Genomic DNA, 26,120 nt, shown 5'->3' on the forward strand with positions numbered 1-26,120 from the left:
GCATGGGCAATTTAGTTGTCATCCAGGTGTTAAGTCAGAGTTTCTGTGCAGATTTTGGGGCACCCCATTCTGTGTTTTCTTTTCTGGGACTTTCTATATTACTTTTCAACCTCCTTTACATCTAGCAATTTCATCCTCCGACCCCTCAAGCCTTTCTCTGTGAGTTCTAGCCACACAACTCTGTGAATTGGGAGGTAACCTCAGATGAAAAGTTGTGTAAATGTAGATTTTACCATATACATTTACCTCCTTTCAAGGATCAATCTGGCTTTGTCCCATCTCTTTTGTCTTCAAATCATTTTATTTCATTTTTATTTTATTTTCCCTTCCAAGACTTACGATTGTCATCTATGGGAGCATTGGTCTGGTATGATCTATTTTCCTATGACTCAAAACATTCTAATTCTATATTAATTTAATTTCATTATCCTCCTTCACCACCCCCCATTTTTCTCCTAGGAAGAATGGAGATCAACAGAAAACTTCTAACATTAATATAGATTTTATTTCCTGTATGGATCATATATGATGTGTATTATTTAGGTCACTGTAAACCACTGGTGATCAGTAATCGCTTATTTATACATCTCTTAATGTTGTCTTTTGATGAGCCAAAGTTTTCTAATTATAATAAAGTATAATTTATCATTTTTTAGTTGTTGTTTTCTGTCACCCTCTAAGGGACCTTTACCTATCCCCAGGCTAGAAAGATATCCTCCTACATTTTTCTCTAAAAGTTTGTGGCTTTAGCTTTTATGTTTACATCTATAATTCATTTTGAATTAACTTTTGGTATGTATTAGATACACACAACAACATAAGTAAGTTGCAAAACCTTGAGTGAAAAAAAAAAAAAAAAGAACACATGCCATACAATTCTACTTACATGAAGTTCTACAGCCGAAACAACTCCACTATGGTACTGAAAATCAGAACACTGGTTTCCTGGACGGGCGAGGGTAGTGACTCAAAGGGACACAAGAAAAAAGATACTGGGGTCATGGAGATGACCTGTATCTAATTAAGGTGGTTTTACACAGACATGTACCTGTGTAAAAAACCCAATGAGCTATACAGTTAAATTGCTTGTGTTTTACTTCATATAAATTGTACTTTAATTAAAAATGTATTATAGGAGCACCTGGGTGGCTCAGTGGGTTAAGCCTCTGCCTTCAGCTCAGCTCATGATCTCAGGGTCCTGGGGTCGAGCCCTGCATCAGGCTCTCTGCTCAGCAGGGAGCCTGCTTTCCCCTCTCTCTCTGCCTGCCTCTCTGCCCACTTGTGATCTCTGTCTGTCAAATAAACAAATAAATTTTTTTAAAAAATGTATTATAAAACAAAACCAAAGTAAGCAAAAGAACTTCAATGATCCTACTTTTTTTTTCTAAATGAGACAAAATCTACTCCCTTGGTAATGACAAAGAGAAGCTATTGGCATACGAATTATTATGATTGCAAGTATCCAATTCTTCCATCATCAAAAGAGAATCTGATGACATCATCATTCTGAGAAGGTTGAAATCATCAACAGGCAAACTGGGGAGTGCCATAGAACCAATACCAAGTTATCTGATTCATGATTTTTCAAAGGTCTTAGAATGTCCTGCTTGAAAACTGTCTGCCCAAGTGAGGTTTTCCACATGTCTTCCCAAACCACCATACCCTAAATGTTAAGTCTCTAAGGAAGAAATTATATAAAAGTCCTATGTGATCTTAGGAAAACAGAAGGTAAGAGTTTGTCCTTAATTTCAATCAGACTGAGCCACCTTCAATTTCATTTCTGCACACAATTTCATAAGTGCATAGCCTGAATATTACAAAGGAGCTTCATAAACTTCCTGGCTAAAATTCCTAGGTCAATGAACAAATAATATAAAAATTATAGGTAAGCCTTTAGTCCATTCTTGGACTCAATTTTATATTCAATTAGTTTTAAGAAAGAGCATCTATTTTATGTTATTGGTTCTATCACCTGTCTTGAAATGACCAACTTTATAATATTAATTCATTAAAAATAAGTTCCTTCATAACTATGTGCTGCTTAGCGTCCAAGTAAGTATTTTCACAATTATCTCTTTTCTCTGACATCCTACTCTGCGAGGTAGGCTGGCAAGTGGCATCTGTATTTTATTTTCTGTAGGAAAAGCCCTGTGTACTCTAGAAATAAAAAATGAAGGTTATAAAACCTCTTGCATCGGGGTGCCTGGGTGGCTCAGTGAGTTAAGCCTCTGCCTTCGGCTCGGGTCGTGATCCCAGGGTCCTGGGATCGAGCTCCACATCGGGCTCTCTGCTCAGCAGGAAGCCTGCTTCCTCCCTCTCTCTCTGCCTGCTTCTCTGCCTACTTGTGATCTCTGTCTGTTAAAAATAAGTAAACAAAATCTTAAAAAAAAAACAAAAAAACAAACAAACAAAAACCTCTTGCATCAAGGTCAGCTTAGACCAGCTAACGTCCCAAGACTTTGGGCAGCTAGCTCCCACAGAAAGTGTCTCCACAGACTCAACTCTATTTTCCTATAGAGAGACATCCAAGGACTGGATGTGCCTCAAACCCTAGCCAATATCTATGAAATCAGCTGGTTTAAGTCATGGAGAATCACAATTCAATACATCTCATTCTGTATACATTGTTCTGTATTTAACCTACTTCTGTTTCTTTTTCCTCTCAGGAAAGGATGAAGTATGGAAGAAAAATAATTCAGTTGTTATTACTTTTATTGTTTCTATGGGCTTTGCACAGATGGTATCATTTCAGGTAATTTTTTTAAAAAATTAATGAATATTTTGGGCACTTGGGTGTCTCAGTTGTTAAATGTCTGCCTTCAGCTCGGGTCATGATCCCAGGGCCTTGGGATCAAGCCCCGAGTCAGGCTCCCTCCTTGGCGGGAGGCCTGCTTCTCTCTCTCTCACTCCCACTGCTTGTGTTCCCTCTCTCACTGTGTTTCTCTCTCTCAAAAAAATAAACAAAATCTTTAAAAATAAATAAATGAAAATTAATGGATATTTTATTCTGGGTTTTGGTAAGGATCTAGTTTGTCAGAAAGATGATAGGCTAACCCCCTGAATAAATCAGCATCCAAATGTATCAATCCAATATATATACCCCAATATACCCCAAAATATCCAAATGGCATTTAAACATATCATCATAAACACACCCTTCAGCATAAAAATTCTTTGCTTCTAATGTGATCAAAGCTAATATAATTTTTGTAGGCTCATATGTGTGAGGAGAAGCAACGTTAAGCTACCAAGATAGTGACCATGTAATTATTAGTTGGCAAGTGTTAGAGAGACTGTCATTTTTAAATAGGTGGCGCCTTTAAGAAATATCCCTAATATTCGTGACTTCAGGCACTATGTATGGTATCTGCCCTCCATATATTTACACAAGTAGAAAGATTTCATGGGTAATTAGCAAATTCCATTGTTTCAATGACATTAAGTTAGCTCTTCTGTCATTTCTAGCTCAAAGAATTAGGTTTCCTTTCTTTAAGATCCAGCATATGAAGTCCTTAACTGCAGTCACTACTGTTTCTCTACAACCAATAATGTACTTGGCACATAGCATGTGTCTTAGTCCATTTGCATTGCTATAATGGAAATACCACACCCTGGGTGGCTTATCAGCAACAGACATTTATTTCTCACAGTTCTGGAGGCTGAGAGGTCCTCCAAGATCAAGGCACTGGAGGACTTGATGTCCTGGTCCATAGACAGACAGCTGCCTTCTCCCTGTGTCTTCACATGGCGGAAGGGACAAGGGAGTCTTCTGGTATCACTTTTGCAAGGCTACTCATCCCATTCATGGGGGCTCCAACCTCATTACCTAATCATGTCCCAAAGGTCCCTCCTCATAATGCCATCATACTGGGGGTTAGGAATTCAACATACAGATCTGAGGAGGCAAAAATATCCAATAATATTAGGTGTTCATTGAATATTTGGCAATATTAGGTAACAAAATGCATGGATTGATGGAATATAACTAGTCATCTTAAATGTGGAAACCCGGGGTGCCTGGGTGGCTCAGTCTGTTAAGCATCTGTTTTTGACTCAAGTCATGATCTCAAGATCCTCCAATCAAGCCCCACATTGGGCTCTCTGCTGAGCTTCTTCTTCTCACTCCTCCTCTGCTCTCTCTCTCTCTCAAATAAATAAATAAACTCTTTTAAAAAATTAAATGTGGAAACACTTTATATAAGTTTAAAAGTAATATAATGCTGTTTGTTTATCCTAAGCACAAAGAAACTACAGCAGATATACCAGTGCTGGTAAGTCTTATTTACAAATGCTCTATGACCTCTTCTTTGAGGATAAAACCTTCGAAGGACAGTGGGGTACCTGCAAGTCCTTGGCTCCTGCAGGCAGGGTAAACCAAAATAACTTTGCAAACATATGTTGGAAATACTCATATAAGGCCAGAGGACTAGGAGTACTAGGAGTGAGAACTGGTTAGGGGAAACGTGTGATGGGAGCCAGAACCCAGCTTCCAGGAATTCTGGGTCTTTTAAAGCTCTGGGAAATATCATCGGAGTAAAGTTTTGGTTAGAAGACTTGAGAGATTGTTATTAACCATAGGCCACCTGCAAAATCATACTATCAGAACATGAGCAGAGAGGAAAACTTCCCTAAGAATTGCACAGGACCCCAAATCATAGTATGTTCTTCAGTTTCTCCCTTGAGTCATGGGAACCCACATAGTGAAGTAAAAGAAACTTCCTTTCTGATGCTTGCTGTGTCTAAGAGCTTTATTTCTCTGGTGGTTCTATGGTGCACAAAGCTCTCACCAGGACAGTGACTCCATATCTGGGTGAGCTGCTCTGTGCATGAAAATAATACAGAAAGATGGTTTTCATTGGCAGGGTGTTTCCCCTCTATAGAGCCATGGCTAACAGGGGGCAGTAACTCTCAACCACCTGAAAACAAGAGGAAAACCCCTAGACAAAGGTGGGAACATGCAGAAGAGGCTGGGAGAAAGAATGATTTAACATGTTTTCTGGTAAAATATACACAATGTAACAAATCTAATAATCACTCTATCATTAATATCAGCTCTCCTTAGTATCAGACCTTACACATATGGCCTTAACACACTAATGCTTGGTATCCAAAGGCTTTGCTATCAATGAGGCAGGTGCCTATGTAGAAGGCCTTCTCTCAGTCACACCCTGGATACTGTGGTATTCACTCATGACATACAACTCAGCTCCGCAGCTGCCCAATCCCCTCCTGAACTCAGTCCAGGATCAACTCTCCAACAATAGGCTAGCCAGGGTGCCATTAGAGTGTATAGGATGGAGGAAGTAAGGACTCAGGCCCAAATGTTTGTCTTTCCACCTGCTGTGCATCTGGACAAGATAATAAAAGCTCTTTGTGTCTCAGTTTCCTTATCTTGTAAAATGAGGACAATAAAAATGACAACAATACCTATCTCATAGGGGTGGATTAAATTAGATAATACTTAGGAAAGTATTCCATAAGTATTAGCTATTAATGAAGGAAATCTAACTTTATCTAGCAATATCTAGCAATCTCTTAGGTAGGGATATTTAACACAAGACCTAAAGGCTATGTAGGAATTAGCTGGTTTAAGTTGTGGCATGTTTAAGGAAATTTAAAGGGGCAAGTGAGTATGGAAAGTTATCATTGTGGGGCTGGGTAGGAGATGTGTCCGGAACAGTGTGAAGGGTCAGATCACTCCAAATGTCATGGCCATTTAAGGAATGTAGATGTGATCCTTAGGAAAATGGGAAGTCAATGAACCCTATTAAATAGAACTGTGGAGCTTCAGAAACATGACAGTGGAAGTACAGTGGACATATGGAGAATGGGTTGAAAAAGCCAGTGCAAGGACAGGTAGAGAAGGAATCACAGTATTAATTACGGGGGATGGGAATATGGGGGTTCATTATATTCTTCTCTTTCAGTTTGTGGACCTTTGACATTTTTCATACTACAAAGTATTTTTGAAAATGTACAAACAGTGAGACCAATTAGAAGGCTACTAATGTAGCCCCGACAGATGATGGTGATATCAAGTCATGTGGTGACAGAGAATGAAGATAGGGGATGGATTTGAGAGATGTTTTGGAGGTACAGCCAGTAGGGGTTAGTGATGGATTTGAGGTCAGGTTTTAGGGAGTGCTCTGAGTGTAGAACATTGCTCATAACTTCTGCTTTGTCAATCTAAGTGATAAGGCAACATATGAAAGGGACCTACTTTGGGGAAGACAGGATGATATTCACATTAAACATCATCTAGTGGCATCAGTGCAAACTCAAGCAGAAGACTCCAAAACACAATTTGATGTCTGGGTCTTCAGTTCCTGGCAGTGGTCAAGATGCACAAACAAATCTGAAGCCATAGGAAAATGCCTGCACACATGTCAACTGATCAAATAGAAAGCTGAGGAGAAACCCTTCAAACCAAGACTCCTGAGCAGATAGGACATTTAAGGCCAGAAAGTAGGGTTATATTTTTATTGCAGTAAAAGGCGGCAGGAACCAGTGCTCAAGATAAATTTGGAGGCAAGGTGGCAGCAGACTGAGGGAGCTTTTATGTGATGATGGGTATTTCTCTATCAGTGAGAAGGAGAATGAGCATTGTGGAAACACATAAAGGTTTCTGGGCAGCCTAGAGACTCAAGTCAAGATAAATCATGATTTTCCCTGCCACTTCCATCAAAGTTGATCATTGCTTTTTGTACTGCTGCACACTTATCTTGCACTTTACATGGGATTATAACATAGTCCATGATTTGGAAGACATTCATTACCACAAACTCAAATAGATACAGTGTGATTCTTTGCATTATTTCTCCTGATAGGTCTGTGGATACTCAGTCAAAAGAATTAAAGCTATCAGACTGGTTTTCTCCCAGGTAAGAATTCCAAATCAAACACATGTGAGATTGATCCATAGATCGTTCAGAAGTTAACAGATGGCAACAATACTACAAATGGCATTCTAACTGTTAGATGGCAGGTGAATCTTTGATTACGTTTAAAAAAAATAAGCAGTGACCAAGATGCATTGGGAACGGACGTTAGTGCCCACATTCTCCATAAATGAGAATGTAGAATGACAGAAAGCCAAAGGCCTTAAAATTATGTCAGGTCAAAGTGTGAAGAGTGTATCTAAGATCTTTTGGTTGATTCTCCTCATTTCACCAAGGAGGGAACCAAAGCCCGAATCAGATGGGTGGGCCATCTGCGCACTTCTCACTTTAATATGGCAGCTTTCCTCTGGCCTCTCTGACTTCCTCTTCTTACCACACCCTCCTGTTTTTCTCCCTGGTGTTGCAGCATTTCTGGACTTATCCTAAATAAAACTTTGCAAGGAGATGTCCAGTTAAGATCATGATTGGATAATGGTCTGTGACTCTCCTCCCGTGATACCTTAACTTTTTTTCAAATCTAATCAGGACACAGAAAGCACCAGAATTATTTTAACTGGGAATTTAATACAAAGAATTGTTAATGAGTATAAAGTTGTTAACTAGGTAACTTGAGCTTAAACTCTTATGCTCTTATACCACTGATGCTGGTATCTCTCAGCTCTTGATAGGCCTCTTGGGACAGGGAATCAGCCTTCTAGGGAAGGGCACCATGAGGCTGGGTTTTTTGGTTTTTTTGTTTTTTTGTTTTTTTTTAATTTGACAGACAGAGATCACAAGTAGGCAGACAGGCAGGCAGAGAGAGAGAGAGAGGAGGAAGCAGGCTCCCTGCTGAGCAGAGAGCCTGATTCGGGACTTGATCCCAGGACCCTGAGATCATGACCTGAGCCAAAGGCAGTGGCTTAACCCACTGAGCCACCCAGGTGCCCCATGAGGCTGGGTTTTTAAGTGTTGGAAAACCTGAAATCTGGATTCAACTGCTGGTCTGGGAAGGAACTGCAGATGTGGGGGTGTGGGATTTGAGGGAACAGGAGGTAGGCAAGGGCTCACTGGAAACAGGAAAGAGTAAGTTCCTTCTTCCTCCAGGTCTGTAATTTTTCCCCAGTGACCTCTGTTAGCAGAGCCGCCCAGGTGCCCGCTGGCAAAGCAGAAATGTGGTTTGCAGAGTCCCAGCTCAGGACAATAAAGCTAAGTATAGTGTGGTGGATTCAGTTATGAAAGATGCTAGCTTAGTAACTGGCACAGGATCCCATTAACAAGACAAGTAAGGCATATCCTTGTACTCAGGATGATGATTCAAACCAACAATTGAACAAAGGAGAAAACCATATATTCATTTACACAGATTCCAAATAACCTGCTAATAAAATTCAACTCCCTCTGTTTCTTTTTCCCCCCATCGGAGTCTCCTTGCTCAGCGGGGAGCCTGCTTCTCCCTCTATCTGCCTCTCCTTCTGCCTGCTGCTCCCCCTGCTTGGGTGTTCTCTCTCTCTGACAAATAAATAAAATCTTAAAAAAAAAAAAAAGATTTGTCAATTTTGTTGATCTTTTCAAAGAACTAACTTTTGGCTTCATTAATTCTATCATTTTTTTCTCTTTTTCTAGGTCAGTTGTCTCTGCTTCAGTCTTTATTATTTCTTCCTTCTGCTTGTTTTGGGTTTAGTTTGCTGTTTTTTTCTAGTTCCTTAAGGTAGAAGGTTAGGTTATTATAGGATATCTTTCTTCTTTTTTAATACAGATGTTTACAGCCATATATTTCCTTCTGAGTATTGCTTTTCACTGCATGTGAAAAGTATGGTATGTCATATTTTCATTTTTATTCATCTCATTGTATTTTTTAATTCCTTTTTGTGTTTTTTTTTTCCTTTGGCCCATTGGTTATTTAAGAGTGTGTTCAATTTCCACATACTTGTGAACTTTCCAAATTTTCTTGTTATTGATTTCATTCCATTGTCAATGAAAAAGATAGTTTGCATGTTTCCAGCAATCTTAAATTTATTGAGATTTGCTTTACGACTTACCACATAATCACCCTGAAAATGTTCCAAGTGTATTTGAGAAGAATATGTATTCTGTTATTGGTTAAAATGTTCTATGTGTATCTGATTCTTTCTTCTGCCTGTTCAAATCTGCTGCTGAAATCTTATGACAAGTTTGGTGGTTTGTTTTTGTTTTTGTTTTTGCTTTTTAACTATTATACTTCTCAGCTCCAGAGTTTCTATTTGGTTCCCTTTATCATTTCTATCTCTTTATTCACATTCTCTATTTGTTAAGCTGTTGCTTTCCTGGTTTCCTTTAGTTCTTTGTCCATAGTTTTCTTTGGTTCTTTCAGCACATTTAAAATAGTTGGTTTAAAGTCTGGTTCTAGTAAGTCCAATGTCTGCGCTTCCCTAGTTTTTGTCAATTCCCGTTTTTGTCAATTTTTCCCCCTATGAATGGGCCATACATTCTTGTTTCTTTGCATGCCTCATAATTTTTAGTTGAAAACTAAGCATTTTGTATATTATAATGTGATCACTTTGGAAGTCAGATTCTCTTACCTCCTAGAGCTGTTCTTGCTTACTGTGAATTATAGTTGTTTGTCTTTTTAGTGACTTTTCCAAACTATTTTTAAAGACTGTATTCTTTGTCTTATTTGGTCTGGGAGGTCTCTGTTCCTTTGGTTTGTGGTCAGCTAGTGGTTTGACAGAGATATTCTTAAATGACTAGAGCCAGAGTGGTGGTGATGGTGGTGGTTGGAGGACTCTTAGAGAAGAAGAAGAAGATAAAGAGAAGGAGGAAGAGGAGAAGGAGGAAGAAGAAGAAAAGAAAAGAGGAGAAAAAAGAAAAGAAAAGAAGAAGAAGGAAGAAATGAACCCTCTTACACAGTTCTTGAGGATTGGTTCTGTGTTTGGGTCCTCCTTCAACACAGCCCAGCTATTTACAACTCTACCTTAGCCTTACTTCCTGTTTTTACTGAGTCTAAATATCATCCAGAGGTGAAAGCTTAGGATCTTCAGAGATCTTTTCTGAGCATGTAACCTGCTCTGAACATGTGCATGAATTTCCTAATTCCTCATTATACATAGGATTTTGTCAAAGGCTTTACTTTTCAAAGAACTCTCTTCCAAACTTTTCTTCCCAGGCTTTCAGCACATCTAGTGTTTATTTCAACTGTAATTTCTTGCCTCAGGTGGCAGGGGCTTGTTCCTTTTTAAAACATTTTCAAGGATTGCCCTCCACTTACCCATTTTTCCATTTTGAGAGAGTTCTGAGCTAAGCAAAACAAAGGAAAGCACTAGAAGTCCAGTCCTTTGAGGAACCCTCGGGTCAAAATGGACAAACACAATTCCTTTGGAATTAGATCCATTCTTCTCCTCCAGAAGCAGTTATTCCACTGAGGACATGGTTTGGTGTTTTCAGTACCACTGCCATACTGGCAGGGAGTTGGTATAAGGCTAAACAAAAATCCCACAAAGCTCTCCTTCTCCTATTGTGTTGTCATTCTTTTCTTAATTTAACCTTTGCTTGATTGCTCTAAAACTCTATCTTCCAGTGTTTTGACAAAGTTGTTTCTGATAGTATGCAGTAATAGTAGCCTGGCAGCATTTTAGGATTATGAAACTGGAAAGGTCATTTTTCAAAATATGATCTCTGAAAATAATTAATGTCAAAAAGCCTCAGACCAGGAGATTTCATCCAAATACAGGAGATATTCTTACTTTAGACTTTGGGTGACATTTTATCTGTGTCCTCAAAGATCTTGGAATCGCAGTATAACTAATCTGTAATTACTTTTGTAATGATCTAGTCATTTATGAGAAGCTGTTTCTCTAGTTTATCATAACAATCAGGCTTTGGATTAGGAGTAAGGAAATGCTGCAACCAGATACAGGCTTTATACTTTAGTAACAACTACTGAAGTTTTATCAAAATATATCTTGTTCATAATTCTTATGTCTTTCTTACAGTGAATCCATGAACCTGACTACCACCAACTGGTCAGCTCCAGTTGTGTGGGATGGCACTTTTGATAAAGAAATATTGGAAAAGTATTATGAAAAACATAAAATTACTGTGGGATTGACTGTATTTGCTGTAGGAAGGTAGGTAATGCCAAATGTCCTTTACATTCAAGTTTTTTATTATAGAAAATGGTAGATAATCAATAATCCCACCTCAAGAATCTAAGAAAAGTGGGACAAAATAAAGACAAAGTAAACAGAATTAAGGAAATAGTAAAGATGAAAACAGAAATCCATGAAACTGAAAACAGAGAAGCCATAGAGAAAAATCAAAGAATCAAAAAGCTTTTCTTTGAAAAAAAAAATCAGTAAAGTTCACAATCACCCAGGAAGTATGGCAAAGAAAAAAATTTGACAGAAATTACCAATATTAGGAAAGAAACAGGATATATCACCTCATACGTGGCAGACATCAAAAGAATAATCAGTATACACACATACATTTGAAAACTTAGGTGAAATAGACCTTGACAACACTATCACAACCCACCCAAAATGAAATCAACTGTTTCAATAGCCCTATATCTACTGAGGAAACAGAATTCATAATTTTAAAAACTCCTAAAGTCTCCAGGCCCAGATGTTTTCACTGGAAAATTCTACCAAATATTTAAAGAATTAACATTAGTTCTATATAATCTTCGAAAAATCAAAGAGAAAGGAACACTTTCCAATTCATTTTATGAAGCAAGTGCTGCCCTCATATCAAAATTATACCCCAAAAGATACAAAAAAGTATTAAGTTGAACAACTTACCTATTACCAATTAAAATTATAAATTTTTATAAAGAAGTTCTCAAACTCAATACCCAAAAAAAACAAATAATCCAGTCAAGAAATGGGCAGAAGACATGAACAAACACTTCTCCAATGAAGACATACAAATGGCTAACAGACACATGAAAAAATGTTCAGCATCACTAGCCGTCAGGGAAATACAAATCAAAACCCCAATGAGATACCACTTTACACCAGTTAGAAGGGCAAAAATTAACAAGATAGGAAACAACAAATGTTGGTGAGGATGTGGAGAAAAGGGAACCCTCTTACACTGTTAGTGGGAATACAAGTTGGTACAGCCATTCTGGAAAACAATATGGAGGCTCCTCAAGATGTTAAGAATAGAGCTACCCTATGACCCAGCAATTGCACTACTGGGCTTTTACCACAAAGATAGAGATGTAGTGACAAGAAGGGACACATGCACCCTAATGTTCATAGCAGCAATGTCCACAATAGCCAAACTGTGGAAGGTGTTGAGATGTCCTTCAACAGATGAATGGATAAAGAAGATGTGGTTCATACATACAATGGAATATTACTCAGCCATCGGAAAGGGTGAATATCTATCATTTACATCCACATGGGTGGAACTGGAGGGTATTATGCCAAGAAAAATAAGTTAAGCAGAGAAAGTCAATTATCATATGGTTTCACTTATATATGGAATATAAGAAATAGTGCCGAGGACCATGGGGAAAGGGAGGGAAAACTGAATGGGAAGAAATCAGAGAGGGAGACAAATCATGAGAAACTGAAGGTTACAGAAGGGAGGGAGATGGGGGATGGGTAATCGGGTGATGGGTATCAAGGAGGGCATGTGTTGTGATGAGCACTTGTGTTATATGCAACTTATGAATCATTGTGTTATATGCAACTTATCAAAAACTAATGATGTTTATTTCAGTTAATTGAACATAATAATAAAATAAATAGAAATAAATAAAATAAAATTTCAAATTTTATCAGCTTTATAGTAACTCATTATTAAATATCGATAGTAACTTATTCTTTTTTTTAAATAGACCTATTTTATAAGTTTTTTGTTTTTGTTTTTGTTTTTGTTTGTAATCTCTACACCCAATGTGAAGCTTGAGCTCACAACCCCAAGATCAAGAGTCGCATGCTCTTCTGACTAAGCCAGCCAGGCACCCCTGATAGTAATTTATATTTAAAAAGAAAATAACACAGGGGTTCCTGGATGACTCAGTTGGTTAAGTGGCTGCCTTTGGCTAAGGTCATGATCCTGAAATCTGGTATCAAGCCCCACATCAGTCTCCCTGCTCAGTGGGGAGTCTGCTTCTCCCCCTCCCTCTACTCCTCCCAAATTGTGAACTCTCTCTCTTACTCACTCTCTCTCTTTCAAATAAATAAATAAAATCTTAAAAAAGAAAACAGAAGGAAAGAAGAAGGAAAGGAGGGAAGGAAGGAAGGAGGGAGAGAGGAATCCTTACAGAAGAAGCTCCTGTGCACCTCCTTCCCAGATCTATTCTGATCTGTCTCCAGTGCTGCCCCAGGATCTGTAAGAGGGCACAATGAGTGACCCCATGCCAGGACAATGCTCCTACTTTCAGGACATAAATGGAGCTTCTTCTTCCTTCCCCCCCTCCTTTGGTAGAACACAATGAGTCTTAAAGAGTCCTATGCAAATGAAGGGCCACTGAAACCAAATCCTCATTAACCTTATCATAAAAACTCTTCCGTGTGTGTTAAAGAACCACTGAGAATCTCAGTTATTAATGGCATCAAGTGCCTCTGAAAATAGGAGTATAGGTGGGACTGAAAACAGGATAGATTGAAAGTATCTATATTTGGGCCACCTGAGTGGCTCAGTCATTGGGCATCTGTCTTCAGCTCAGGTCATGATCCTGGAGTCCTGGGATCGAGTCCTGCATCAGGCTCCCTGCTTGGCAGGAGGCCTGCTTCTCCCTCTCCCACTCCCCCTGCTGTTTCCTCTCTCACTCTGTCTCTCTCCATCAAATAAATAAATAAAATCTTTTAAAAAAAAGTATCTATATGGAGCATTTAGACATGAATATTTGTGACAGGGATGAACAAATAAGCCAATATAATAAAACATACACACCCAGGCAGAAGTGAAAGACTCTGGCTATGGCTATGACATTGTGGATCTGTAGGGAAAGACTTCTACAATGAGGCTGGAGAAAGGTGATGTCAGAACAAGACCACCACAATTGTACCTCTATGGTATGTATGTATGGCAAGTGTATACAAACATAATTCCCAGGGAGCTTGACGTCCAAAAGGGAAAACCATAGTGTAGCTTAGTGAAATCAAGACAAGAAAGGAGTTCTTAATCAAGATACAGAAAATACTAATCATAAAGAAAAGGGTTGATAAATGCGACTGTATTAAAAATGAACTTACCTAAGAAAACATCAGAAAGACCCAAACTGGAGAGAAACTGAGACCGCCTGGAGGAGCCTAAGGAGACATCATGATGAAATACAATATGTATTCTGGATTGGAGCCTAGAAACTAGAAAGGCCATTTAGGGGGAAAACTGGTGAAATCAAAATAAAATCTGTGGTTTAGCTATAGTATTTAACCACTGATAATTTCCTAGGTTTGACAAATGTACCACGGTTATAGACAACATTAACAGTAGGGGAAGGTGGGTAGAGCACATACGGGTACTCTCTATAATATGTTTGCCCCTGTTTTATAAATCTAAGACCATTCCAAAATATAAAGCTTTTTAAAAATTAAAAAAACAAAGTTTGCCATTATAGTGAGAGTGCCTGACAATAAACTTTTTTTCTTGTAAATGCCTGCCATTAAGCTTTTGATCACTGAGACATCCATGTCAAAGATATCTAACTCAGATAAACCTATTGTCAGTCTTAACATGGTCACTAGCTAGACAACTAGTTAAAGAGCCAAGCCACCCCTCCCATGAAATTCCCCTTTTAAAGAGAGGCCTGGGTAACCTACAAAACCGACCACTTGAGTGACCCTGCATTTTCCTTCCTGTGCTTTCATTCTTGCTATTAGGTTTTAAATTGTGAAACCCCAGGCACCCCACCCCCGACCCCAAAAAAGGTGGAACCTCCAAGGTACCCCCTTCTCTCTCCCTACGTAGGACCTCGCTCTGTGACACTGTACTTACCCTGTACCCTCCAGCGCTTGTGAATAATAAATCTCATTTTTTCAAAGTTCTCTGGTAGTTGTTCCTGAGATGCATCTTGCAAGTGTAATAAGAACCACCAGGACTGGTCCAGCCAACATTGGCTCTGTAGGGGAAATGTCTGTGGGGGGTCTTGCCACAAGTAGCAGGGGGCAAATAGGATTACTATTAAAGGCCGAGAACAACAAAAACAACCCTATAGTATGTCATACACAAAAATTCATTCACATGGATAACCAACTTAATATGAAAGTTAAAACAATAAAGCAACTAGAGGAAAACATAGGAGCATATTTTCACTACTTTAGGCAGGAAACGATTTCTGAAACATAACACCAAAGCATGAACCATAAAAAATGTGGATAAAGTGTGGATAAATTGTATTTCTTTGCACTTGAGTTGTTAGTTTCCAACTCAGTAGACTATTTTAAGTGATATTTTTCATAATTTATCTTGCTTTAATTATTTAGATGTTTTAGATAATCCAAACTAGAAAGTTTTCTCCTGACTCCATCCACTATGTTTCTTAAAACTTAGGTCAATATTCAGAACTTATTTTTAAGGATTATATAAATATTATTTGAGGCTGAGGCGTGTATGATCGCCCATCCTTTTCTTAAGTTACCTCAGATCATGTATTGTTCTGATAATTTTCACTGTTTGGAGGGATGAGAAATGAGAAAGTTTTGTTTTCTAATCCTGCAAACTTAGCATTATATTAAAGAGCATGAGGCAAAACAAGAGAGTGCAGATAGCGGTAGCTGACTAGGCTACCTGTGACCTTTTCTATGTAACTGACTCCTCATAAAGCAAGCCGCAGACATTACTCGCTATTCTTGCAATGCCTCAAGACCTTCTTGCCTACAACCTGAAAAGCAAAGTCCCTCTTCTCTGATCACCCTGAAGGCTCTGGCTGTCATCTTGCCCTGGGCTCGATGCTGTTTCCTGACCTCACCAAGTTTCATTCCCCCTCATGAGGAAGTCCTCTTCTTTCCTATAATTCGCAGAACCTCGTCAGGGAGAGGAAAAGCAGATGACTTCACTTGCTTTTACACCACTTAACTATAACTCAAGAAGTACTTCTAATATTTGGTTTGCTTACTAGTATGTTTGGACAAGCCAGGATAATTAAAGTAGTACGTGTTTCACCAAAATGTAAGATAATGAACTCAGTTATTTCTTATTTGCTTCACAGATACATTGACCACTATTTGAAGAAATTTATGTTCTCTGCAGATAAGTTTTTCATGGTTGGCCATAAAGTCATAATTTATGTCCTGATAGATGACTTCTCCAGAATGCCTTGGATACAGCTGAGTCGCCTCCGTTCGATCAAAGTGTTTAAAATCAAGCGAGAGAAGCGATGGCAAGATATCAGTATGATGCGCATGAAGTCTATCAGTGAACACGTTGAAGACCATATCCAATATGAAGTTGATTTTCTCTTCTGCATGGACGTGGATCAAGTTTTCATCAGGAAGTATGGATTGGAGACTCTGGGGCAGTCAGTAGCTCAGCTACATGCTTACTGGTATAAGGAAGACCCTATAGGAGTGCCATATGAAAGAAGTAAGTTATCAGAAGCATATATACCTTTTGGTATGGGAGATTTTTATTACCATGCTGCTGTATTTGGTGGCACGCCCATTCAAGTTCTCAATATTGCCAGGGAGTGCTTAAAAGGAATCATGAACGACAAGAAAAACAGCATTGAAGCAGTTTGGCATGATGAAAGTCACTTAAACAAGTATTTCTTTCTCCACAAACCCACTAAAGTCTTATCACCGGAATATTGCTGGGCTTTTTCTAAAGCGGATGTTCCTTTTATTCACAACATCAAACTCTACTGGGCTAAAAAGGATTATAAAAATCTTAGGGTCACAGTGTAATTATATAGCACTTCCTTCAGGTTGCTGAAGTTAAGAGCATCATCATGTCTTATTCCTGAGGAAATTAGCACTTGACAAATTTTAGCACTAAAAAAAAAATTCACTAACAAAAATGGCAAGGCCACCCACACAGTATACTCATACTTTTCCTCATATTCATTTCGGATTGTATAAAAGCGGACATAGCAGTTGCAGAATGGACATACTGACATTGGAAGGAGATACAGTGACTTTGTATCCTGTGTGAGTGTTGAGGAAATACTATTTGTTGGACCACATTGAACAAAAGAGAATCTCTCACCAGAAAATCAAACCTGAAATATTTTTGTTGATCCATGCGGATACACACTTCTCATATTGCTTAAGAAAGGGGATTGTCTAGAGGTGTGGATAAGAAGTGAATGCAAGAATAGTACATTCTTTAAGTACAACATTAAAAATGTTAAAGTCATCACCAGATGGACAGACCATTACTTAGGAAACTCTAAGTCATTCAAAGATTTTTTGAATTTTTAGTTTTAAAACTACAAAGTTGTTTGTTATAAAAACTAACTGAAAATAAACAAGATACAGAGAAAATTGAAAGCCCCCCCCCCCTTTATTCTCCCTTTGAAAACCTACCCTTCAATAGTCTTTTCATGGGCATTACATACCTACCACATGAATACACACACACACACACACACACACACACACACTCTCACACACTCACATGTTTACATAGTGACAGATGTTATACATAGTTATACAACTTGATTTATACCACACACATGTGCACATACATGCATACACACAGATTTTATCACTAGTCAGGGTCCAGTTAGGAAAACAGATACTACTATTGTTGGTATTTTAAAAAGTGGGGATTTAGCGCAGAGAACTAGACATATAAAAGAGGTAATAACAAACCTGAGGAGTATGCAAGAGAGTGGAGCAACCCATAATTTTTTCTTTTAAATGAAGGCAGTAACAGTTCTAAGGCTGATGGAAAAATTGTAGAATGTCCAGAAAGAGCTAGAACCTAGTATGAGTTCCCAGGCATGAGTGGGGACAATAAAGAGAGGAGTCCCAGTCACTGTTAAAGATGTCACCTAAAGCCAAGAGAGAAACATACAGACTTTTCTCCTTCTCCTATCCTGTCTGCCTGTTTTCCACTGTCCAGTGCTATCCATTAGTCAGATGCAAGGGCGTCTGGGAGATGTAGGTCGCTGCCATAGTGAGCAAAGCACAGAAAAGATGAGAGGAACCTCACAGGAAACAGACAAATGTCTACCACAGTTTACCCATTTTGTCACAAAGCACCCATACTTCTTCCACCCATGTCTAACTCCCGTAAAACAATTTCATGTTTCTACCTTGCAGAATTTAATCAACTTTTGCATAAACAACCATTTTCTTCCCAAAAGGGTGAAACACAAAGTAACACCCAACATTGTTTCCCTCATCATGTCCAGGAACCCAAGATGACATGAGATCCTCTCCCTCGGGACTATATGTGGTTCTTCAGTTTGGTGAACTCTGATCTAAATTGTAAAGAAAAGAATAACTAACATTCCTCCTTAAGGGAAAAAAAAAACAGGAGAAGGAAAAATAATTAGTTAACATATAAAAAGATATATATATATACACACACACATACTTACATTTATAATATAAATATACATGCCTGCTATAGTCCTCATTTCTGTAGCCAGTTTTTTTTTTTTTAAAGATTTTATTTATTCATTTGACAGACAGAGATCACAAGTAGGCAGAGAAGCAGGCAGAGAGAAGAGGAAGCAGGCTCCCTGCTGCGCAGACAGCCTGCTGCAGGGCTTCAATCCCTGGACCCTGGGATCATGACCTGAGCTGAAGGCAGAGGCTTTAACCCACTGAGTCACCCAGGCACCTCACTGTAGCAAGTTCTAAGGTCAAGTTCATATTGATCACTTCTTTCTTCCACCACCAATTTTATGTTCCTTACCCTCTGCAACAAGCTCAGCTGAATAGGGTTCTTTACTAGTGAGATGACATAAACCTTTATCCTGTGGGATCTGAGTCCTTAGTGGGTCTTTATTCATTGGATTGCCATGGTTTAAGAGGCTCCCAGGGAACACCTTAAATTCTATCTACAGCCCTTATTCCACTATTGTGTAATAACAACCTGCTGTCATCTTGGTAGCTGTGCTTAGTTCCCTGATCCAGGATAGAGACCCCCTTCTTTGGCTGTTGATTCAGCATGATGAGAAGGCAGAATGGCCAAGGGAAGTCTCAGATCCCAATTCAACGGGACCATCACTTTGTTTCCCTGTGCACTAGAACCTCTAAACTCAAGGAGCCCAAGATTGCAGAGAAGGAACTGAAAACTGTCCCATAGATTATTTGGTGTAAAAGAAAGCCTCACATCTCTACTTCCAAGTTTCAGGATCCATGCATTCTGGCTTTGAGGAAGACAATATGATATAGCAACCACTATTTTAAGATATATCCCAAACCTTTAGGACAGAACTCCCAACTTCACCAAATGTTGCCTTATAGCTGATATTATAACTGATTCTTCTTTAGGCCATTTCTTAAAGTTAGCTGCTTCTAGGATAGGAGTTCCATGGTAAGACCAGTGAATTCCACGGACAGGAATCTATCATTGCACTTAACTGACAATAAAATCTACATCCTGGTAGAGGCAGTGAATAAAACATTCTGTAAGTCCGTAAGTGGTGGTACTTGCAGAGACACTATGGAAAAGGAAGTTATATCTGTACACAGAATATATTTACTTGGGGACAAATTTCTTCTCCTTCCCTGATGGAAAAGATCCAAAATAACCAATATGCCACCAGTGGCCAGATAGTCCCTCAAAGAAAGGAGTCATCTGATATAGTCAGGGTGGCCTCTGCTGTTGGGTGGTTGCACAGTTAGCCACAGAAAAAGCCAGATCATCACTGATGAGAGGAAAGTCTATCTTACTGAATCACTGGGTAGCCTCCATCCCTGCCCCCAAGGCCACTTTGTACATGCGTCATCTAGGAAGCACTGTGGTGACTACAAAAAGAGGTTGGCTAACATCATAGAAGTTTTTCTCTACTTGATGACTGAGACCCCCCTCTACTAAGATTGCTCTGTGGTGAGTATTTTCAGGTGACACTCACATCCTTACCCTTTGTATCCATTTCAGAAGCCCATAAAGGACCTCAGACTTTCTTGTCACCAATTTTTTCAATCTGCCTGAGTCCATCTCATAGAAATGAGTTCCAGTGATGATGGATTACTGCTGTATATATCCACGCTTTTAGTTTGTTGGATCAGAAAGCATTAAATTCATGGTGGGTAGGAGAGGTCATATTCGAAGTAAATTTAGAATCCCCTTGTGTTCAGTATTCATTGTCTACCTGGCTATGCAAAATGCTCTATTTAATGCCTGTATCTGCCACTTTAACCTGCTAAGGGGCACAGATCCTTGCTCTGCAGACTGTTTTACATAGAGACTTCTCTTGCCCTGGGTCTCTCTCAAAATGGGCAGGGTACTGGTTTCTCAATTTTTACGTCAGAGTGGCACTCAAGTACAATATACGTTGCCTCCTATATCCAAAAGGTCCCACTGAACTTTATACACACTCTGATTTACTGGTAAGTGGTGCAAAGTACAAGAACTTGCCTAGAGCCAATAACCCTACATGTTCCATAGAAATGTAACTGATGTGTTGGGCCCCTGAATTCTTCTTCCACTTCCTGGCATCCATTTGTATTAGCATGACATCTGGGATTCTTGCTTCTTTCTGCTCAAAATGCTCAGCATGGTGCTAACAATGGTAGCCTGTAAGATGTCCAGGTGGTTAGGTGGATTGCATTATGAAAACACTTCATGTAACTCTGAGGTTCACTGATGTCTCTGCCAGGTAAAAGCAAACTGCTTTGGATAATCCATACTAACTGGTATAAGGAAAAACATCTGTCACCTGCAGACCAAATACCAGGGAGTGTTTTCATTTGCCCTTGCAAAGATACACCACCAGGAGAAGTAGCTGTCATTGGGGTCACCACTCGATAAACTTTATGATGATTGCCAGGCATTCTATAAATGTATCTGTCTTTTATGCTGGCCCAACAAGCAAGGATATTAACAAATCTCAGGGAGGTGTACCTGTTTCAGTAACTTCAGAAATTCAGCTCAATCCAATATTATATTCCATTCATCTTAATCTAATATCATTAGATATTAAACAAGAGTGTGATATGAATTGACAACATGCAGTGTTTGTTTTTATTGGTTCCACTAATCTTTACAATCGCCACAGGGAGATGGTATTATTATATAACTTGATTTACCACTTTAGTAGGAGAGATTTTCCCATTGACTTCAGTTTGATCCTTCTTACCATGTTTGCCCTTACACCATTAGTCAAAAACTAATATAAGTACTCTACCAGTTGCTAAATACATATATTCCAACCATGAAGTCAGGAATTCAGGAACCACAGAGTGGCTCTGTTATATGATGGGACCACTGTTAGATAAACTCAGGGATAGAATTTAATTTATCCCCTATCCTCCATACACCTCTGTTTAGTAGATCACAATGCTATTTCTGGCCTCTAGAAATTGTCAACTCAGAGCTAGTGTCAATTTTGCATTTTCCTCCAAGGACACAGTTATCGTACTAAATGAAACAGGTCCTTCCTTGAGGTGACATAGACCCCTCTTTAGTCAAAAGACTCCAGATCTATAAACTGGCTTAGCTATGGAAACATAATAAGGTACCATAACTTGTTACTGTGACAATTCAAGTCATGCTTCTGCTCACTAGGACTAGGGTTTCTCCAATAATGGAAATCCCATAATTCTCATTGAAATCCGGGAGTCCATTTCAATATCAGTATCTCCCCACACTGACTCATTTCTCAATGACTTAGTGAAAAAGAGAGTCATCAGAGGCCCCCACCATGTCCAGGAGCATAGCTGGGGGAAGGTGTATGGTGTGAACCCGATAAATTCACTTCAACATTTCTGTCTCCCTAAATGTTTGGATTTCTTCTACATCATGCCAAAAAACTTATGACATCTCAGCCTCATTGGTTGTAGGTTACCACTGAATTCAAATTTTAGTTAATATCCAAGAAAATTCTTAGAACCAATTACAGCTGGCTAGGACCACATTAAATCCAGAATATCAGGTAAATATACCTGTTTCAACAACTTCAGAACTTCAGCTCAATCCAATATCATTAAAATCCATTCTCAGATGTGTTTCCCTACTAACACAAATTAGCAAGAGCTTTAAATTCTTTTCGTGTACCTATCCCCTACTGGAGCAGACCTTGATTTCTGACTCTAGGTATTAGGTCTTCAGGCAATGAAAATAGGCATCACCTTATAAATCAACTATCTTGGGTGAGATCTTTATGGAGTCTTTAAGCAAGAAAAGACTCGTTTTCTCAGAGAGATTAAAAAGGAAGGGTTGTTTCCACTGACAAGGGAAGCTCAGAAGGAGTAGAATTACAAGTTCTTAGATTCATCTGAATCCACCCAAATGCTCTCATTCCAAGTATAGGGTTTCCAGTCTTTCCAAATCCTCTAATTTTAACATGAGGCTTTTAAAAGTTTTTATTTAAATTCCAATTAGTTAACATACAGAGTAACATTAGTTTTAGGTGTAGAACCTAGTGACTTACGACTTAAACACATAACACCCACTGCTCATCACAAGTGCCCTCCTTAATGCCCATCCCCCATCTAGCCCATCCCCCAACCACCTCCCTCCAGTAACCCTGTTTGTTCCCTATTGTCAAGAGTCTGTTTCTGGTTTGCCTCTCTCCCCCACCCTTCTCTCTTTTTATCTCCTAAGTTCATCTGTTTTGTTTCTTAAATGCCACATATGAGTGAAATCAGATGGTATTTGTCTTTCTCTGATTGACTTGTATTGCTTAGCGTTTTATTCTCTAGCTCCATCCACAACATGGTAAGATTTCATTCTTTTTTTTTTTTTTTAAGATTTTATTTATATATTTGACAGAAAGAGAGACAGCAAGAGAGGGAATACAAGCATAGGGAGTGGGGGAGGGAGAAGCAGGCTTTCTGCTGAGTAGGGAACCTGATGCGGGGCTCCATCCCAGGACCTTAGGATCATGATCTTATGAAGGCAGACACTTAACCGACTGAGCCAGCCAGGCATCCCGGTTTGTAAGGCAGTTTTATTTTTAACTTTTTGAGGAACCTCCATACTGTTTTCCACAGTGGCTGTACCAGTTTGCATTCCCACCAACATAAGAGACTTTTAGAAGTTGTATATAAACTTACATTCTAATTATGTATATCACACAATTTGATTTGGGGCCTTATCCTCAGCCATGTATGCCTTATGACTACAAGTACACATGCATATGCATGCACATACACATACACATACACAAATAAACAGGCTCCAAAGGAACCATCTTGGTCTGTGTCCATGCCTCGACCTGAGATTTCCAATTTTTGGAGTTCTCATTTTATTTCTCTAAGTTCTCCAAAACAGTCAGAAGCAGCAATCCCATCTCAAAGACCTTGTACTTATTATGGCCACAATGGTGAGTACAACACCTATATAGTGTCATGAAGTCTTCTCTTCAATATACACTTCCTACCAAGCAATAATAGTGATAAAATAATTTAAATAATTGTGATGTCACTACATGACACAGTAGTAGCCCACAGTAGGGCAGGAAACCAGAATCCCACTTTGAGAGATTATTTCTTAGGGCCTTTGGTGGATAGTTGACAACAGTGAATATTAGTATCCCTCTCTGTATCCATGCCCATTTTACATTGTCCCAGTTGATGTTCTCCAACAACCAGATATGTGAATTCAGACCCAACCTACTAACTAACCCAACCTACTAACCAGTTGTGTGCTCTCCCAGCTGACATCAGCTAAGCCTACCCCAGAGCAGCAGCAAATGGCCCTAGACCCATAAGCAAAAGTAACACCTCTTTGTTTTCAGCCCTTAAGGTCTGGGTGGGTTGTTAAACAGCAAAAATCAATTGATATCAGAGCTCCTAGTCTTAGGAACTATTATCAATCAGAATCCAATCAGGACAATCAGAGTATTTCAAATGAGGGATTTTAATTTGAGAACTGGTTACACAATGATAGAACTGCTAAGGAGCAGATGGGACAGTGAGGAAACTGAGGAGCTGTGACTATCCCGAGACCCAGAGCAGCCCAGAAGGGAGATGGTGGCACTGAAGACAGAAAGCTGGGGCCCATCATTGGGGCTGGAACCTGCTACAACCGTGAAGGGCAAGGCTATCTGGTGCGAGCTGGAGTCACAAAACAGACTTTAACTTGGGCCTTATGTTTTTTTCTTTAAGCTCCCTAGTGCTGTTAGATACAGCCCCTTCACCTGCCTGTTGGTCCTTGATTTCTTTATGTCCTTCATTTCATTAAGTAAGTTAGCATGTGTGCATAGTACAGTGTCTGGCGCATAAGTAAGTGTTATAGGAGCCATCATTATCATATACTTTGCCTTTGAAGAGCCCCTCAGTCAATCAGAGACGATGTAAATGTTTACTACTACATTTCATAGGCTGCCAGAAACCTGTCTCTGAAAACTAATGTGATTTTTTTAAAAAATTGACTTTAGACCCAAATAAGGTTTGCAAACCAATTCTAAATTCTAGATTCCTCCTATTTCCCCGCATGTATGTTGCCTACAAACCCCCTCTCTGGTACCAAAACTTGAATTTGTCATGGCATTGATATTGACTCTGATTCATCTAAACAGGGAAAGAATGTATAAATGGCATGTTGGTTAAGAAAACTGAACCCTCAGACCTCAGCAGCCTAACCCCAAAACAAGTTCTCACTCACAAACAAGCAGTGAGGGTTGGAGCCAGGAAGTCTGCTCCATCTTGTCACTTGGGGACCCAGAACAATGGAGGGTCCATTCTCTGTGATAGTTTGTCACAATGTCAGGGCAAGAGACACTGGAGAATGATGTAGGACTCTTCAGTGCCTCAGCCTGGACTTATCACATGACCCTGCCAAGTGCAAAAGGGCTAAAAAGTAGAGCTTTCCTTGGAAAGGAAGGGGAACCAGAGAGTGGTGAGTGACGGTAATGCTTACTGCATAAGAGTAGGAAGCCATTCACAGTCCTTAGCAAGTAACCACTGAAAAAGAAATAGAAAAGGACAAAGGGAGGAAATACATGATACGATCCTGTAACAGGTATAATCTGTTGGAATATCCACCCTGATCCCATCACCTATTATCTCCCAACTGATCTCCGTACCCTTGAAAAACATCTTCCCTAAAATTAGCCCTTGACTCTATTACAGATAATTTCAAATTGAACCCCCTTAATGTTTAAAGTCCTGGGTAGGAGAATCTGATTAGCATGCCAGGTAGTTCAGGTCACGTGCCCACGTTTTAGCTGCAAAGGGCAGGGAGAGGAAATTTTTGCCTATTTCAGCTTCCACACTGGATGGAAGGATGCTGTTGCTTCTTGAGTTTAAGAGTTCCTGTAAATGAAGGGTTTCTGGGCACACAAAACATAAAAATGTGTATTATGTAGTTTGAATGTTTTACATATTTAAGAATTTTATATAAACAGAATCACACAGTATGTGCCCTTTTTTGCCTGACTTCTTTCATAGTATCATCATTATTATTTTTTTAAGATTTTATTTACTTGACAGAGAAAGACACAGGGATACAGGAAACACAAGCAGGGGGAGTGGGAGAGGGAGAAGCAGGCTTCCTGCTGAGCAGGGAGCCCAATGTGGGGCTCAAAGTGGGGCTCGATGTGGGGCTCGATCCCAGGACCTTGGGATCACAACCTGGGCGGAAGGCAGACGCTTAACAACTGAGCCACCCAGGCGCCCCACACAGTATTATTATTTTAAGGTTCCTTATGTTGTGGCACAAATCAGTGCTGAGTACTATTCCATTGCAAGGACGAGCCACAGCCTGTTTATCCATTCACTTGTTGATAAACATTTCTTGTTTCCACCTTTTGGCTATGTGGGAGGAAAGCTACTACAAGCAGTCACGGACAGCTCTCTTTATAGACATATGCTTCTATTTCTCTTGGGTAAATATCTAGGGAGTGGAATTGCTGGATTGTATGGTAAGTGTGTGCTTAAATCATTAAGAAACTACCAAATTCTTTTCCAAAGAAGTTGTAACGTCTTACATTCCCACCAACCATATGTAACATTTCTACTTCTCCTATTCTCATCAATGCTTAGTATGGTCAGTTTTCTTAATTTCAGCCATTCTAATAGGTGTGTGGAGGTATATTATTGCGGTTTTAATTTGCATTTGCCTAAAGACTAATATGATTTTTTCACATACTTATTTGCCTTTTGTTTGTGTTTTGTTTTATAAAATGTTCAAACATTTTACCCACTTTTGACTGTATTTCTCCCAATCTGCAGTTTTCTTTTT

The 26,120-nt window shown here is 39.2% G+C and overlaps 1 protein-coding gene and 1 long non-coding RNA gene across 3 annotated transcripts in view; one reads left to right on the plus strand and one right to left on the minus strand.

The window, feature by feature from the left end:
• Positions 1 to 26,120, minus strand: part of LOC131812032 (uncharacterized) — a 113,442-nt gene that overhangs the window by 37,890 nt on the left and 49,432 nt on the right. Inside the window, exon 3 of one of the 2 annotated variants that reach the window (XR_009346245.1) lies at positions 15,031 to 16,373. The exons of the other annotated variant lie outside the window; for it this stretch is intronic. This is a non-coding gene — a long non-coding RNA (uncharacterized LOC131812032). Of the gene's footprint in view, positions 1 to 15,030; positions 16,374 to 26,120 lie in introns of those variants that run through there. 2 annotated transcript variants of the gene reach the window in all.
• LOC131812030 (N-acetyllactosaminide alpha-1,3-galactosyltransferase-like) lies at positions 1,524 to 17,289 on the plus strand. Its single transcript, XM_059141016.1, has 6 exons — positions 1,524 to 1,728; positions 2,667 to 2,752; positions 4,239 to 4,271; positions 6,828 to 6,881; positions 10,847 to 10,981; positions 16,024 to 17,289. The coding sequence occupies exons 2-6, from the start codon at positions 2,673 to 2,675 to the stop codon at positions 16,715 to 16,717; spliced, it is 996 nt and encodes a 331-aa protein (XP_058996999.1). The 5' UTR covers positions 1,524 to 1,728; positions 2,667 to 2,672; the 3' UTR covers positions 16,718 to 17,289.

Source organism: Mustela lutreola, chromosome 12, assembly GCF_030435805.1.
Source record: "Mustela lutreola isolate mMusLut2 chromosome 12, mMusLut2.pri, whole genome shotgun sequence".
Lineage (NCBI taxonomy): Eukaryota > Metazoa > Chordata > Mammalia > Carnivora > Mustelidae > Mustela > Mustela lutreola.